This window comes from Oryctolagus cuniculus, chromosome 16 (genome assembly GCF_964237555.1).
Source record: "Oryctolagus cuniculus chromosome 16, mOryCun1.1, whole genome shotgun sequence".
Taxonomy (NCBI): domain Eukaryota; kingdom Metazoa; phylum Chordata; class Mammalia; order Lagomorpha; family Leporidae; genus Oryctolagus; species Oryctolagus cuniculus.
The window spans coordinates 12,165,323-12,179,095 of record NC_091447.1 but is presented as its reverse complement, the minus strand read 5'-3'; the positions used below and the strand labels follow the sequence as shown (position 1 = coordinate 12,179,095).

The 13,773-nt window shown below is 41.8% G+C and overlaps 1 protein-coding gene across 5 annotated transcripts in view; it reads left to right on the top strand.

Annotated features, from left to right (window-relative positions):
* Positions 1-13,773, top strand: part of MACC1 (MET transcriptional regulator MACC1) — a 110,843-nt gene that overhangs the window by 52,815 nt on the left and 44,255 nt on the right. For 4 of the 5 annotated variants that reach the window (XM_070059395.1, XM_008261504.4, XM_051852794.2 and 1 more), the window contains 2 exons: positions 1,140-3,181; positions 5,812-6,000. In XM_070059395.1, the coding sequence (XP_069915496.1) occupies positions 1,140-3,181; positions 5,812-6,000 (2,231 nt within the window). Of the gene's footprint in view, positions 1-1,139; positions 3,182-5,811; positions 6,001-10,271; positions 10,371-13,773 lie in introns of those variants that run through there. The other variant, XM_051852796.2, reaches the window with a different exon arrangement.

Genomic DNA, 13,773 nt, shown 5'->3' with positions numbered 1-13,773 from the left:
CCAAAGTAATGTTGCCATTTCTCCAGGTGAGACCAATTCTTTCCACTTGCAAGCTTGAAAAACTCAATAAATTCCTTCAGGCAGTAAATCCAATGGTAATCTATGGCGTCAATGTTCATTTTCATGAAATGTTCATTTTTCATGAAAAAGTCAATATTATTAAAATTATCAATACACATTTATCAAAAAATAATCTATTAATGATGACTGTCTAATTTAGCATAGATTTTCAAAGTTATTTTAGCAGTTTATGGGTATATTTGTTTTTTTCACAAATTAAATATTATCTAAAAAGATACACACTAAAATAATATTCTAGGTGTAATGAGAAAACTATCTTTAGAAATATCTGTAAATTGACTCAAGTGTTCTATTTGTTCAGAAATTTGCTTCTGTGAAAATAAAGCATAAATAAGGCCTAAATGGGTCATTTTCAAATAAATGTGTACAATATATTATTATTTTAAGTGGGTGCGCCTTTATCCCGGTAATTAAGAACTGTTTTGGAGGCGTGCTTCCCATTCTGGGGTGCCTTGCTTTGGACTGGGGCTCCAGCTCCTCACCCCAGTTCCCTGCTAATGCACATCCTGGGAGGCAGCAGTGATATAGCTGAATTCCTGTCACCCACTTGAGAGATCTGAATTGAATTCCTGGCTCTTGGCTTTGGCTCAGTCTCAAACCCACTATTGTAGCCATTTGGGGTATAAACTACCAAATAGGAATTCTCTGTGTGTCTTTCTCTCTGAATCACTGTCAAGTAAACAAATAAAACAGATGACTAAAGAAAAATAAAGGGGCAGGGGCGTGTCCCATGATTTGAATTCACCTAAAAATGGAAAAATGGTGTACTATATTTGAAAATGATATAATTAATATCATTCATCGTTTATTAAAGTTATGGTCATGATGTCCTAAGACAAAATATCATTATTTATTGTCAAAATAACCTATAGTAAAATTTCTCTTTCTTCAATATGTTTAAATTTGACCAAATATTTATAGTAGCTAGTGTACCGAAGATCAAAAGGCAAATGAAAAGTAAGACATGGATTTTTAAGCTTTGGGAAAAATTAATTGTGGTTATGTCTCAGTATGACACTTCATCTGCTGTTTATTTCTGTTTCTGTTTAAATACCAAGAATGCCAAGACCCAGGCACACTTCCTGCTTGGCCAGTTCCTGTTGCCCTTCAAGACAAGAATGTCTGTAGAGCTACAAATCCATTCTGGAGCAAACTGTCTGCTTCTAACCCATTTTTGGATGACATCACACACCTGAGAAGCAGCCAGAAGAGAGATAATATTTCCATCTTGAAGGAAGATCCCTTTCTCTTTTTTAGAGAAACAGAACCTGAAAATTCTTTTGATTCCTCTGGTGATGAACTCGATGTGCATCGGTTGCTGAAGAAGCCTTCCTGCAGGAGAGCCGGGAGATCGAAAAGTGTTTCAGAACTTCTGGATGTTTTAGATGACACAGTGCACGCTCCTCAGAGTTTAAATAACTCCCACCAGATCCTGGTTCAAGACTTAGAATGGCTGCAAGACGATCGCGAGGCTTACAAGATGGCCTGGTTAAGTCAACGGCAGCTGGCCCGCTCTTGCCTGGATTTGGATACCATCAACCAGAGTCCTGGATGGGCCCAAACACAAGTCGCAGAGACCACTCTGGTGTGCAGATTAACCCACCAAGGGGGGTCAGTGCAGCTGCCTGAATCGGACATCAGCGTCCACGTGCCCCAAGGTCATGTCCCTGCAGGAGAATTCCAAGAGGTGGCTCTCAGGGCTTTCCTGGACCCCCCACAAATTCTTAACCATGGCCTGTCCTGCACTGTGAGCCCACTGCTGGAAATCACATTAAGCAACCTGAACACGAGAGAAGCCATTTTGCTGGAGATGAAAATTGGGGCTGAAGTAAGACAAGATCCTCTCAGCCAAGTCATGACCAAAATGGCTTGTTTACGAAGCCTGGCTAAAGAGGGCCCTTTTGACGTGTTAGACAACTGCTACGTGTATAAAGACACCGTCCAAGTGAAGCTCATCAACTTGAGTCAGGTGATGTATCTAGTGGTGGTTGCCCAGACTAAAGCTCTCCAGTCCCCCGCTGCCACCATCTGGGACTATATTCACAAAACCACCTCGATTGGCATCTATGGGCCCAAATACATACATCCCAGTTTCACTGCTGTTTTCACAGTCTGTGGACACAATTACCTGCCAGGAAAGCTTACAATCCCTGACATCAAGAAGGGTGGTAAAAACACATCTCCGGTTGTGTTTCATCTCTGGGGGAAGCATTCCTTCGTTCTTGATAAGCCCCAAGATCTAAGTATTTCTGTTGTTTCGTGTGATCCTGATTTTGAAGTTAAGGTAGAAGGAGAAAAGAAAGAAATCAAGAAAAAGCAGTTGAAAGCAGGTGAAGTAGTTCATCAACAGTTTTTATTTTCTATAGTTGAACCCAGAGAGATGCACTTGTTTGCTTTTCGTGTTCAGTTGGACACACCTGATGGCAGTCCAGTCGCAGAGTTCAGTATTACTACACCTGATCCAGCCCCAAACCTAAAAAGACTCTCAAATATGTCAGCTTATTCACAGAATGAGAAGGAAATCAAGTCTGCTTCTTTATTACCGACAGTGCTTGTTAAATATCCCAAATTTCAAGATAGAAATTTGAATTTTACCAACTATGGGGTAGCCATGAAGACTGTGCTACGACAAATCAAGATTGACTACCTTCTGGAATATTTCAAAGGGGACACAATAGCTCTCCTTGGAGAAGGAAAGATAAAAGCCATTGGACAGTCCAAAGTGAAAGAATGGTATGTGGGAGTCCTCAGAGGGAAGATTGGACTTGTGCATTGCAAAAATGTCAAAGTAATTCCGAAGGAGCAGGTGATGGCTTTATCAGATACCGTCTTTACAACCAAGAATCTTCTTGAACAGATTTCCCTGCCATTCAAAAAACTGACTTATATCTACTCGGTTGTGTTGACCTTGGTGACGGAAAAAATTTATGACTGGAGAGTTTTAGCTGATGTCCTGGGTTACTCCCATCTGGCACTGGAAGATTTTGATCGAATGCATACAGACAAAGAATCAGAAAAGGTTTCCTGTGTTGTAAAGATGTTAAAGGAAGATTGCCATGAAGAGAGAACTACAAGGAAGTTTCTTTATGAACTCACTCTGGTGAGTATTACTTGTCTACAGTAATTTATTCACCAGTGGGAACTTTATTAACACGATTTCTAAGCAAACATATGAGAGAAAAAATAAGAAAAAAGTAGTCTCAAATAAATTGAAACCATATTGCATGCAATATAGAGCTTTTCCTATAAGATAATGTAATTAGCTTGTTTGAATCAAGATTCCATTGTGATTTTCCAAGAAAACAGGCCTCCAAGGATCATCTCGTTAAAGGAAGAGGAAAAGTTCTCTTTGTGCTGGTCCTAACAGTTGAGAGATGTCTTCTTTTCCTCTCTTAAATGTTCTGCCAGCTCTTGAAATATCAGAGGCACTGCACTACATGAAAGTAAACACAAGTAAACTTAGAGGCTGGCACTGTGGTGTAGCGGATTAAGCTGCTGCCTGCAGTGCCGGCGTCCCATATGGGCACCGGTTCGAGTTCCGGCTACTCCACTTCCAATACAGCTCTCTGCCATGACCTGCAAAAGCAGTGGAAGATAGCCCTGCACTCATGTAGGAGACAGGGAAGTAGTTCCAGGCTCCTGGCTTTGGATCAGCACAGCTGTGGTCGCTGTGGCCATCTAGGGAGTGAAGCAGTGGATGGAAGATCTCTCTCTCTCTCTCTGCCTCTGCCTCTCTGTAACTCTGCCTTTCAAATAAATAAACACATCTTTAAAAAAAAAAAAGAAGAGTAAACTTAAACAAAACTGACAGCTGACAGCCATTGCTAGAAGCCAACTTTCACCTTTTCTTTTTTGGTTAAAAGTACATAAAATCAGTGTTTCTTTAGCAATTTGTATTCTTCTCCCGTATGCCGTGCCTCACAGCCTAAGCAATGATATTAGAGATTGTCTTCCTCATCCTCACTTTTTAAAAAGTTTTATTTATTTTATTTGAAAGGCAGAGTTAGAGAGAGAGAGAGGCAGAGAGAGACTCTTCCATCTACTCATTCACTCCCCAAATGTCCACAAACAATGGTTCTAGCCAAATGAAAGCCAGGAGCCAGAAATTCCATTTGGATCTGCCACATGGGTGTCAGGTTCCAAAGTAATTGAGCCATCATCTTCTACCTCAAGAGCGTGCATTAACTGGAACCAGGATCAGAAGCAACAGGTGGGAGCTGATTGCAGCCCTGGAATCTGGGATGCAGGGGTGTGTAGCAGCAGCTCAACCCACTGCACTACAATGCCCGCCACAACAGAATTCTTTTTCATTAAAGCAAGGAACTGGACAACACAGTGAGAAAACCACTCTGCAATTTACTAAAAGCACCTTCCTGGCCCTGCAGTCTCAGGGTTTCTTCTCACTAAGGTCATACATGTGTGGTATAGATATATGGCTCAGTGTAGTCCATATTTTGTAACCAGAGGTATTCCTTGTAATTATAACTCCTCATGGACTTTAATAATTGCTTTACTTAATCACTTGTATTTGCTTAGTATTTTATATTGGTAGATAAAACTTTTAAGTATTAATTAATGAAGGGGCTGTCAAATACATTTTATTTGAACAGAGAAGAGGTACACCTTGATATCATCATATCATTTAAAAATGTACTTAAGGCAAAACAAGAAGTTACAGACTTCTTTGAAATATGCAAGAAAAGTGGCCAAGTTCAGAAGCCTGATAAAGGCAGAAAGCAAGTGCGATGGCTTTCTGTTTTGCATTGTAGAAAGCTAAGTGTTTTATAGTCACAATCCTGTGGGTTACACTTAGCAGAACTGTGTTATATTTTGACTTCATATTTTACGAACATCAATATCCTTGCTCAACGTTGAAGGAACATTTTGCTTTTATGCACTAGGCATGATTCTGGAAGGTTTTAAATCACATTTTTGGGAGAAATAAAATAATGTTTACCATCACCAGTGTGATCACTTGTAGCTGATCCTCTAATAAAGCAAGGAATTATTTTTGTAAATGAATTATCAACCTTGAGTTGATAAATTATAGACTGTCAGAATCATGGAATACCTTTGGAAGAGTTGACTTCAACTTCCTTTTTACAATGAAAGATTTTAAGACAAATGTTAGTTAAGTGGTTTATCTAAAAATCCTATAATTAGTCACTGAGTTATTCCTAAATATCCCCCAGTTCTGGTTTAGCTATGTACACTGCAGTTGGCATGTTGAATTTGCTTAAAAATAAACAAAATTTTTGAGTTTTAGGAAACTCAATTAGGGGACAGCATTGTGGCACAGTGGGTTAAGGTGTGTCCCTGAAATGCCAACATCCCATAGCTGAGTGCCTGTTTGAGTCCTGGCTGCTCTACTTCCTACCCAGTTCCTTGTTAATGCACGTAGGAAGGCAATAGCAGATGAGCCAATACTTGGATGCCTGCCACCCAGTTGGGAGACTTGAATGGAGTTCCTGGCTACTGCCTTTGATCTGCTCTTCCACCTGCTGAAGCACCCAAGTGGGGAGTGAACCATTACCTGGAAGATGTCTTTGTACATCTCTCCTTTTCTATCATTCTGCCTTTCAAATAATATATAAACTTAAAAAAAAACTCAATTATATGTGTGGTGAATAAAATGGAATCAAATTCTAGGATATGTAGTAAAATTTTTTTAATTTCTAAGAAAAAGACCAGATGAGTTGCTTGTAATATGACACATAATTCTTGTGGCAGGCTCTGCTGAAGATGGATTGCCAAGGGCTAGTGGCACATCTTGTCCAAGAGGCTATCCTTCTGACATCAGCTGTCAAGCTTGGAAAGGCCTGGAGGGAACTAGCTGAAAAGCTGGTACGACTCACGAAGCAACAAGTGGAGGCCTACGAAATTCCTCACCGAGGGAAAGCTGGAGACGTGTGTGCGGAGGTAAGGTTTTGGTCTATCAGATTCATTAGTGAAAAGCTGTAGAGCAAATAAAGCTAATGCAATCCAGCCTGAAACCAATCATGGATTAATTAGAGGCGTGCACAAGAAGATCCAATAACTTAAGTCAGTGTCCCTGTAACCCATCAAAACTATCTGAAATAGACATACATCATTAGAAAGCATTGAGAGCCCTTATGATATAATTGTATCAGTATGTATCTGAGTCAGTAAGGAGGTAGGACTAGGAACTTGAGGCATAGAGCAGGTAACTTTTGAAGAGAAGTGGTAAAACCAAGTCAGGACAAGGAAGAAAGATATAATATCAAGTATTTCTCATCCTCAAGTACAGAGCACATCATTTGTGATCATTCATGCTCTGTGATAAGAAACAGTAAGAGAGTGGATGTTGTGGGACCTCTGGCCATGTTACCTGAATTAAAATACCCGAGAGGAGCTACTTAGGAAGGAAGAAGGTTTATTTTATTTTACAGTTTTACAGGTTCACAGTTCAAGATCAGGCTGATATCAGATGAGAGAAAACCATGTGGAGGTGATGATCACATGGCAAACCAGAAAGAAGAGACACACAGAGCACAGTCGTCCTCCATGCCCATGTGTCATTCCCACAAAAAGTCATGGTTTAGTCATGGCCTTCACCCAACAGTCTGATCCAATCCAAGCACTTCCCAATGGCCTCATCTTCAGACACTAAAACTAGATCAGACTTTTACCCTAATCCATCAACCATTAACATGAATCCATTAACATCACACTTCGGGATTTCAGCAGCTTCATGACTTTGGGGAGCCAAATGTTGTTCAAACCTTAATAGAGACATCAAGAGCTTCCTTAGCTCTTTCACCATTCTGCATATAAGAACTATAGACAACATCAGCAGAATGACCACACTTCTTTTTTTTTTTTTTTTTTTTTTTGACAGGCAGAGTGGACAGTGAGAGAGAGAGACAGAGAGAAAGGTCTTCCTTTGCCGTTGGTTCACCCTCCAATGGCCGCCGCGGCCGGCGTGCTGCGGCCGGCGCACCGTGCTGATCAGATGGCAGGAGCCAGGAGCCAGGTGCTTTTCCTGGTCTCCCATGGGGTGCAGGGCCCAAGCACCTGGGCCATCCTCCACTGCACTCCCTGGCCACAGCAGAGAGCTGGCCTGGAAGAGGGGCAACCAGGACAGAATCCGGCGCCCCAACCAGGACTAGAACCTGGTGTGCCAGCACCGCTAGGCGGAGGATTAGCCTAGTGAGCCGTGGCGCAGGCCGACCACACTTCTTACAAAGTGAATATTTGCTGTGCAAATGCAGTCTTTTTTTTTAGACTTATTTTTTGTTTATTTGAAAAACAGAGTGACAGAGAGGGGGAGAGACAGAGCAAGAAAGAGATTTCCCATGTGCCAAATGGCTGCCCGGGTCTGCAAGGGCCTGTGAGGCTGAAGCCAGAAACCTGAAACTCCATCCTGGTTTCCCATGTGGATGGCAGGGGCCCATATATTTGGGTCATCTTCCACTGCTTTCCCAGGTGCACTAGCAGGGCCCTGGATCAGTAGTGGAGCTGTCAGGACTCAAACTGGCACTCCAATGGTATGCTGGCATCATAGGCAGTGGTTTAACCTGCAGTGCCATCATGCCAACGCTGCAAATGCTGTTTTTACCACTATTAAAACATATGTATGCTGTTGGCAGCAGTTAGACAAACTTTTTTTTCAAGATTACAATAAAGAAATGTGAGTACATATTTATTGAGTTAAATAAAATATTGCCTTGATGAGCACATATGAAATGTTCTATCTCTTTGACAAAGGTTTATACATTTTCAAGATATTTAAGTTTAAGAAAATATTTTTCTCTCACATTGGATGGGAGCAGAAGCCATGTTCTCCGCCTCCCTTTTGGGCATCGATTTGGATCTTAATTATTTGAGGAATCTTTGTCTCTTTAAGGCTGCCATTCCACCTGGGCATCCAGGACGAAGCTGTGAAAAGTGGGGTGAAGGCAGGTGAAACCTCAGTGTCTGCTCCCTGGCTTCTGGGTCCCTGGAGCCTGTGTCTCCAGCAAGTGTTCCTCCAGGAGAGCCGCCAGGGACCGAGGACATAGTTCCCATCGTAGAACACTCTTACCTCCATAAGCGAAGACAGCATCCCACTTGCCAGTGAGCGAAACACAGCAACCAGCACACAAGTGTGAGCTGAAAGACGAGAAGTCTTAGGAGGGGAAAAAGAACGCAGTTGCTAGGGAGGTGCTGCTCTGACTCTTACGTTTCCATTAACTGATGAAAAAGTTGACTGAGTGAAAGCAGAACTTTCTTCCTTTTGCCTTAGCTGGGCTGTTTTTCAAAGTTCATTTGGAGTTATCAGGAGTTGTTTATTCGGTCAGCCTCTTAAGCATCTGGCTTCTCTCTCATTGTGGTTGTTTACAGTTTGTCTTCCTCCAAATCTTGATGGAGACTAACAAACACCCTGCTTTTCCATTGTTTACTTTTGGACAACCCTAAGCATAAATGACTAAGTCTATGCCTGCGGCTGCTAAGTACTCAGAGGCAAAAAGGAAAGCCCCTAGACTGTCTTCCTTGGAGCCATGGTCCCATTTACTGAGATTAACACGAACACGCATCACTCTGATCCATGTTATTAAATACTTCTAAAAATCCAGGCTCAGGGGGCTGGTTCCGTGGATTCCACTGATGCTTCCGACTCTGGCAATGTCAGAGTGCCAGAGTGCCTGTTTTAACCTGGCTTCTGATCCAGCTTCCTGCTAATATGCTTGGGAGGTAGCAGGTGATGCCTCAAGGTCATGGATCCCTGCCACCCATGTGGGAGACCAGGATGGAGTTCCAGGCTCCTGCCTTCAGCCTGGTCCAGCTCTGGTTGTTGCAGCCATTTGGGAGGGCGGGGAAAGGGTGAACCAGCATATGGTAGATATTTCATTGTTCTCTGTCATCCTGCCTTTCAAATAAACAAAATAAATTATTTACAAAAATATAAAATTCCAGTCTCTATCAGACTATAGCCCTTCAAGAGAGCTATAGGAATCTACACCTATGAGGCCACTTCCACAAAAGGGTCAATGAATGCTAATTTACATCACCCTGCAAATAAACATATGGCTATGCAAGTTTTCTTTGGAAGGAGATGATTCTTAAACATGACCAATAAGCTGCATAGCTGACTTCATAGCACACTGAGGTTAGTTTTGGGTGGTGGGTGGAGCACAGGGAGGAAATCACTAATATTTTTTTTTTCTTGTGGCACTGGGTCAGGGAGATGCTATGCCCAGCAGCTCTTGTGCTGCTGTTGTTTTCTTTCTTTCTCTTTCTTTCTTTCTTTCTTTCTTTCTTTCTTTCTTTCTTTCTTTCTTTCTTTCTTTCTTTCTTTCTTTCTTTCCTTCCTTCCTTCCTTCCTTCCTTCCTTCCTTCCTTCCTTCCTTCCTTCCTTCCTTCCTTCCTTCTTTCTCTCTCTCTCTCTCTTTCTCTTTTTCTCACTTTCTCTCTCTCTTTCTAATATTTTATTTATTTATTTGAGAGGTAGAATTACAGACAGAGAGACAGAGACAGAGACAGAAAGAAAGGTCTTCCTTCCGTTGGTTCACTCCCTAGATGGCCACAGTGGCCAGAGCTGTGCCGATCCGAAGCCAGGAGCCAAGTGCTTCTTCCCGGTCTGCCATGCAGGTGCAGGGGCCCAAGCATTTGAGCCATTTTCTACGGCCACAGCAGAGAGCTGGATTGGAAGAGGAGCAGCCGGGACTAGAACCAGCACCTGTATGGGATGCTGGTGTCTCAGGTGGAGGATTAACCTACTGTGCCATGGCGCCGGCCCCAAGCTGTTTTTTTCTGTGCATGCCTTCCTTGGAGGTATCCTGTGCCCACTGCATGTACCAGGGCCTTTGGGCAGGCTCTTCCCTCATTTTCTTTCCTTTTCAACTTCTTTTACTTCCCTTTCTTCTATTTTATTGTGTTACAGACAGTTATGTAGCATTTAGTCCATTCCAAGCACTGCCCTGAGAATATTATAAAAATTAACTTATTTGGTCACAGCAAAAGCTCACAGGACAGGCACGAATATTATCTAGGATGTGGGGGTGCTGAGAAACTGGCCTCCCTGAAAAGAAAGTCATGGAACCAAGAGTAGAGCACAGACCCCCAACTCCATGGTTCCACATCCTTCAAGCTTTGTGCTCTGCCCACCAAGGCAAAGCCACAGACAATGAGGTGGTCAGGGCTGGGGTCTCCCACAACTCCTTTCACTTTTCCTTTGTTCTCTTTATTAGCCAGCTTATGGCACTACTGAAAGCAGTCCAGAAATCTTTATCATGCCTCAAATTGATTAAAGAAGGGAAGACATCAATAGTACGTGTGACATGCTTTCCTTGAACACTTGAGTATTTCTTACTCTCTTCTAAAGAGGAGAAAAAGCTTTACTTAGGAGAGTTCTGCGAATGCTGCTTTTTAAGAGGCCATCTCTGTGAATTTTGCTTTTAGGAATATTACTCAACCTCCCTAACGATATCCTACACTAAAGCAAAACTATAAAGCTTGGAACTGATAATAAGCAAAATGGACTTTTCAGGGTGTCCTTTGAAAAACGCACACTTATGCTAGACAAATTTTTGTCTGTGAAATATTCATTGAGGGTTTTGGAAAGTATCTAGAAATGTTAATTTAAAAATAGAAATCGGTAAAGTGTAGAGATGTCACTCATTGTTTTCAAGTTGGGTGCTGGTGGGAGAAGCCGGACATTTCAGAGCTAAGATACTCACAGGTGGCTTTCTTCCTTAGCCTTTGGCACCAGTGATTCCTCTTTCCCCTCTCCACCAGTCTCCTTCCTGATAACAAAGATTGTGCTCTTTCCATCTTCTTCATTAAGACCCTTTTTTCACCAAGGACACTGACTGCTCATTCGTTTTGAAGAATGCGTTAAACCACGGGCTCTACCTCAACCCTGGGCACCCTTAATTCTGCTGGGGATGATTTCTTATCTGACTTATCAGAGCTGACCATGCTCCCCAGGGACATCACATGAGCTCCACCGTCCTAATAGTGGTATTCTCCTGCCTCAGAAATCTCTTGTCTAGAGAATTATAACTGGAAAAGTGAATTTTGAGTCTTTTTAAAAAGTTGTATTTATTTTAGAGGTAAAGAGGTGCATAGAAAGGCAGTTAGAGAAAGCACAACTCCCATCTGCTGGTTCACTTTGCAAATGCCCACAAAGCCAGGGCTGGTTAGGCCAAAGCCAAAGTTAGGAGCTGAGAACTTCATCAAAGTCTCCCATGTGGATGGCAAGAACTCAATTCCTTGAGCCACCATCAGTACTCCCAGGATCTGCACTGAGAGGAACCATGGAGAGTTCATCGCTGAACCCAGGCACTCTGCCCTGGGATATAAATGTCTGAACTTCAAAGCCAAAAGCCCACTTCCAGTCTCTCTTGTTTCCACGTATTTGCTGCATAGCTAATTTTGTCTTCTACACACATCTTTGTTCCTCCTTATACTTGGATTCACTTTTGGAGTGCTCAGAGCACTTTATTCTTAGTCTAGATTAAAAATAAGAAAGTAGGTGATCCTTGAACAGCCAATTTGATTTATTTTTCCTAAGTGAATCAGGAATTCTAGAATTTTTCCTACTTGTTTAGTATCTTTCCTCTGTATCCTTGCCTTCAGTATTTTATTCAAATATGCACTTACATTTTCTGGATCCATCTGTTTTCAGCACAAACAAGAAACAGAAGGAAATTCAAACAGATTTTTTTCTATAAGACCAAGTTTTATTTTGGTTTGGGAAGCAGAATAATTTGTTAATATTTGAATTGTTATAATGTTTTAAAGAAGCATGTGATTATATGAAAATTGATAATAGTCACAAATTTTTGCTTATTGAGCGTCAACAAAATATTACAAGCATTTTCTTTGTAATATATCATTTGTTTTGATTAACTTTTAATTTTAAAGATTTATTTTATTTACTTGAAAGGCAGAGTTAAAGAAAGAGAGAGTGTGAGAGAGGCAAAGAGAGAGCTCTTCCATTCGCTGGTTCACTTTCCAAATGGCCACATGCCCGGGTCTGGGCCTATCAGAAGGCAGGAGCCAGGAGCTTTATCTGGGTTTCCCATGTGGGTGCAGGAGCTCAAGCATTTGGGCTGTCCTTCACTGCTTTCTCAGGCCATTAGCTGGGAACTGGATCTGAAGCGGAGCAGCCAGGACTCGAACCATGCCCACATGGGATGCTGGTGTCACAGGAAGTGGCTCTACCTGCTACACCACTATGCCTGCTCATTTGACAAACTTTTTAAGGAGGACATTATAACCATCCACTTTTTATAAGTGTGCAAACTGGGGGTGAAGTTATGTACTTTATCCAGCATTACATGGCTAAGTGACAGAGCCAGGAGGTGAAACCATTCCAGTTTGTTTTACACCCAGTCCAAACCCCTATGCCACAACTGATGACAAGTCCTTTCAGAACTAGACAATTAAGTAACCAAAGTGGGCAAGTGCAATCAAGAGACATAGCCCAGTATTCAAGGATGGGTAGCATGTGAGTGGATTTCAGCTTATGAACACGAACACTTACAGAGACCACTGAGAAGACTCAAGCTGAAGGCCTTGGTAATTATGGGATGTGTGGTTAGGTGCATATGTTGGGATCATCAAAGAAGAGGCTTGAATTGTCTGCCAGAGCAGAGGGGGTAAGATTCCTGCCCAGGAATCTGTTCCAGCTCTAAAATCATTAGCCCTGCATCTTGGGTAACATACTTGACTTTTCTAAATTTATTTCTTTATTTGAGAGGCAGCAAGACAGAGAGAAAGAGAGATCTCCCATCTGCTGGTTCTCTTCTCAAATGCTTGCAATGGCCAGGGCTGGGGCAAGCTGAAGCCAGCATTGAGAAACTCCATCCAGGCCCCCAACATGGGTGGCAGGGACGCAACCACTTGAGCCCTCACTGCTGCCTCTCAGGGTTTACATTGGCAGGAACCTGGAATCAGACTCAAACCTGGGTGCTCTGATATGGGAACAGATGTTCTGATCAGCAGCTTAACCACTGTGCCAAAGGCCTGTCTCACTTGACTTTTCTAGAAACACATATATGCATACATATACATGTATATGCATACATGCATACATGCATATACATTTGTGTTCATGCATATAGGTAAAATGATGAGATGAATTATCTTACACATCAGCTTTTTGGAGGATCAAATCAGATAGAAATCAGAATACAAAATTTTGAAATTTATGGGAAAAAAATGCTTTTCATATACAGGCACCAAGCACATGTTATCTACTGTTGTGAAGAGGAGGAAGAGGAGAAAGTGAATTTGGCAACTGTATGCTACTGAGTAATTTAGAAAAGGGAATAAAATGCAATAACCTTTTAATAACATGGCTGAGGGTAGCTGGAGAAAGAATGTAGGTAAGGAAAAAGCTGCAATGATTTCCAGACTTCTCTTGTGAGAGACTAGCTGAATGCTAATGCATGGAAAAGTACAGAAAAAGTCATGGCTAATCAGCTTCTCTTTATGGGCTTAACAACTTTTAATTTTCCTTGGAAAATGCCTCTTGTCAGAGATTAAATGAACGTCCTTGGACTGTTAGGATTTTCTGTCTTAGATGGCAGTTCTTGGATTCTGCTTACAGGAATATTGAGTTGTTCTGTGTTAGGGCCTGACTGAGTTCTTAGGTTTGTGTTTCGTTTGCAGTGAGAAACATTTACAGATTCTTAAATGACAATATTACATGGATATTCATCTACCAGTTGTAAAGTCTTCACT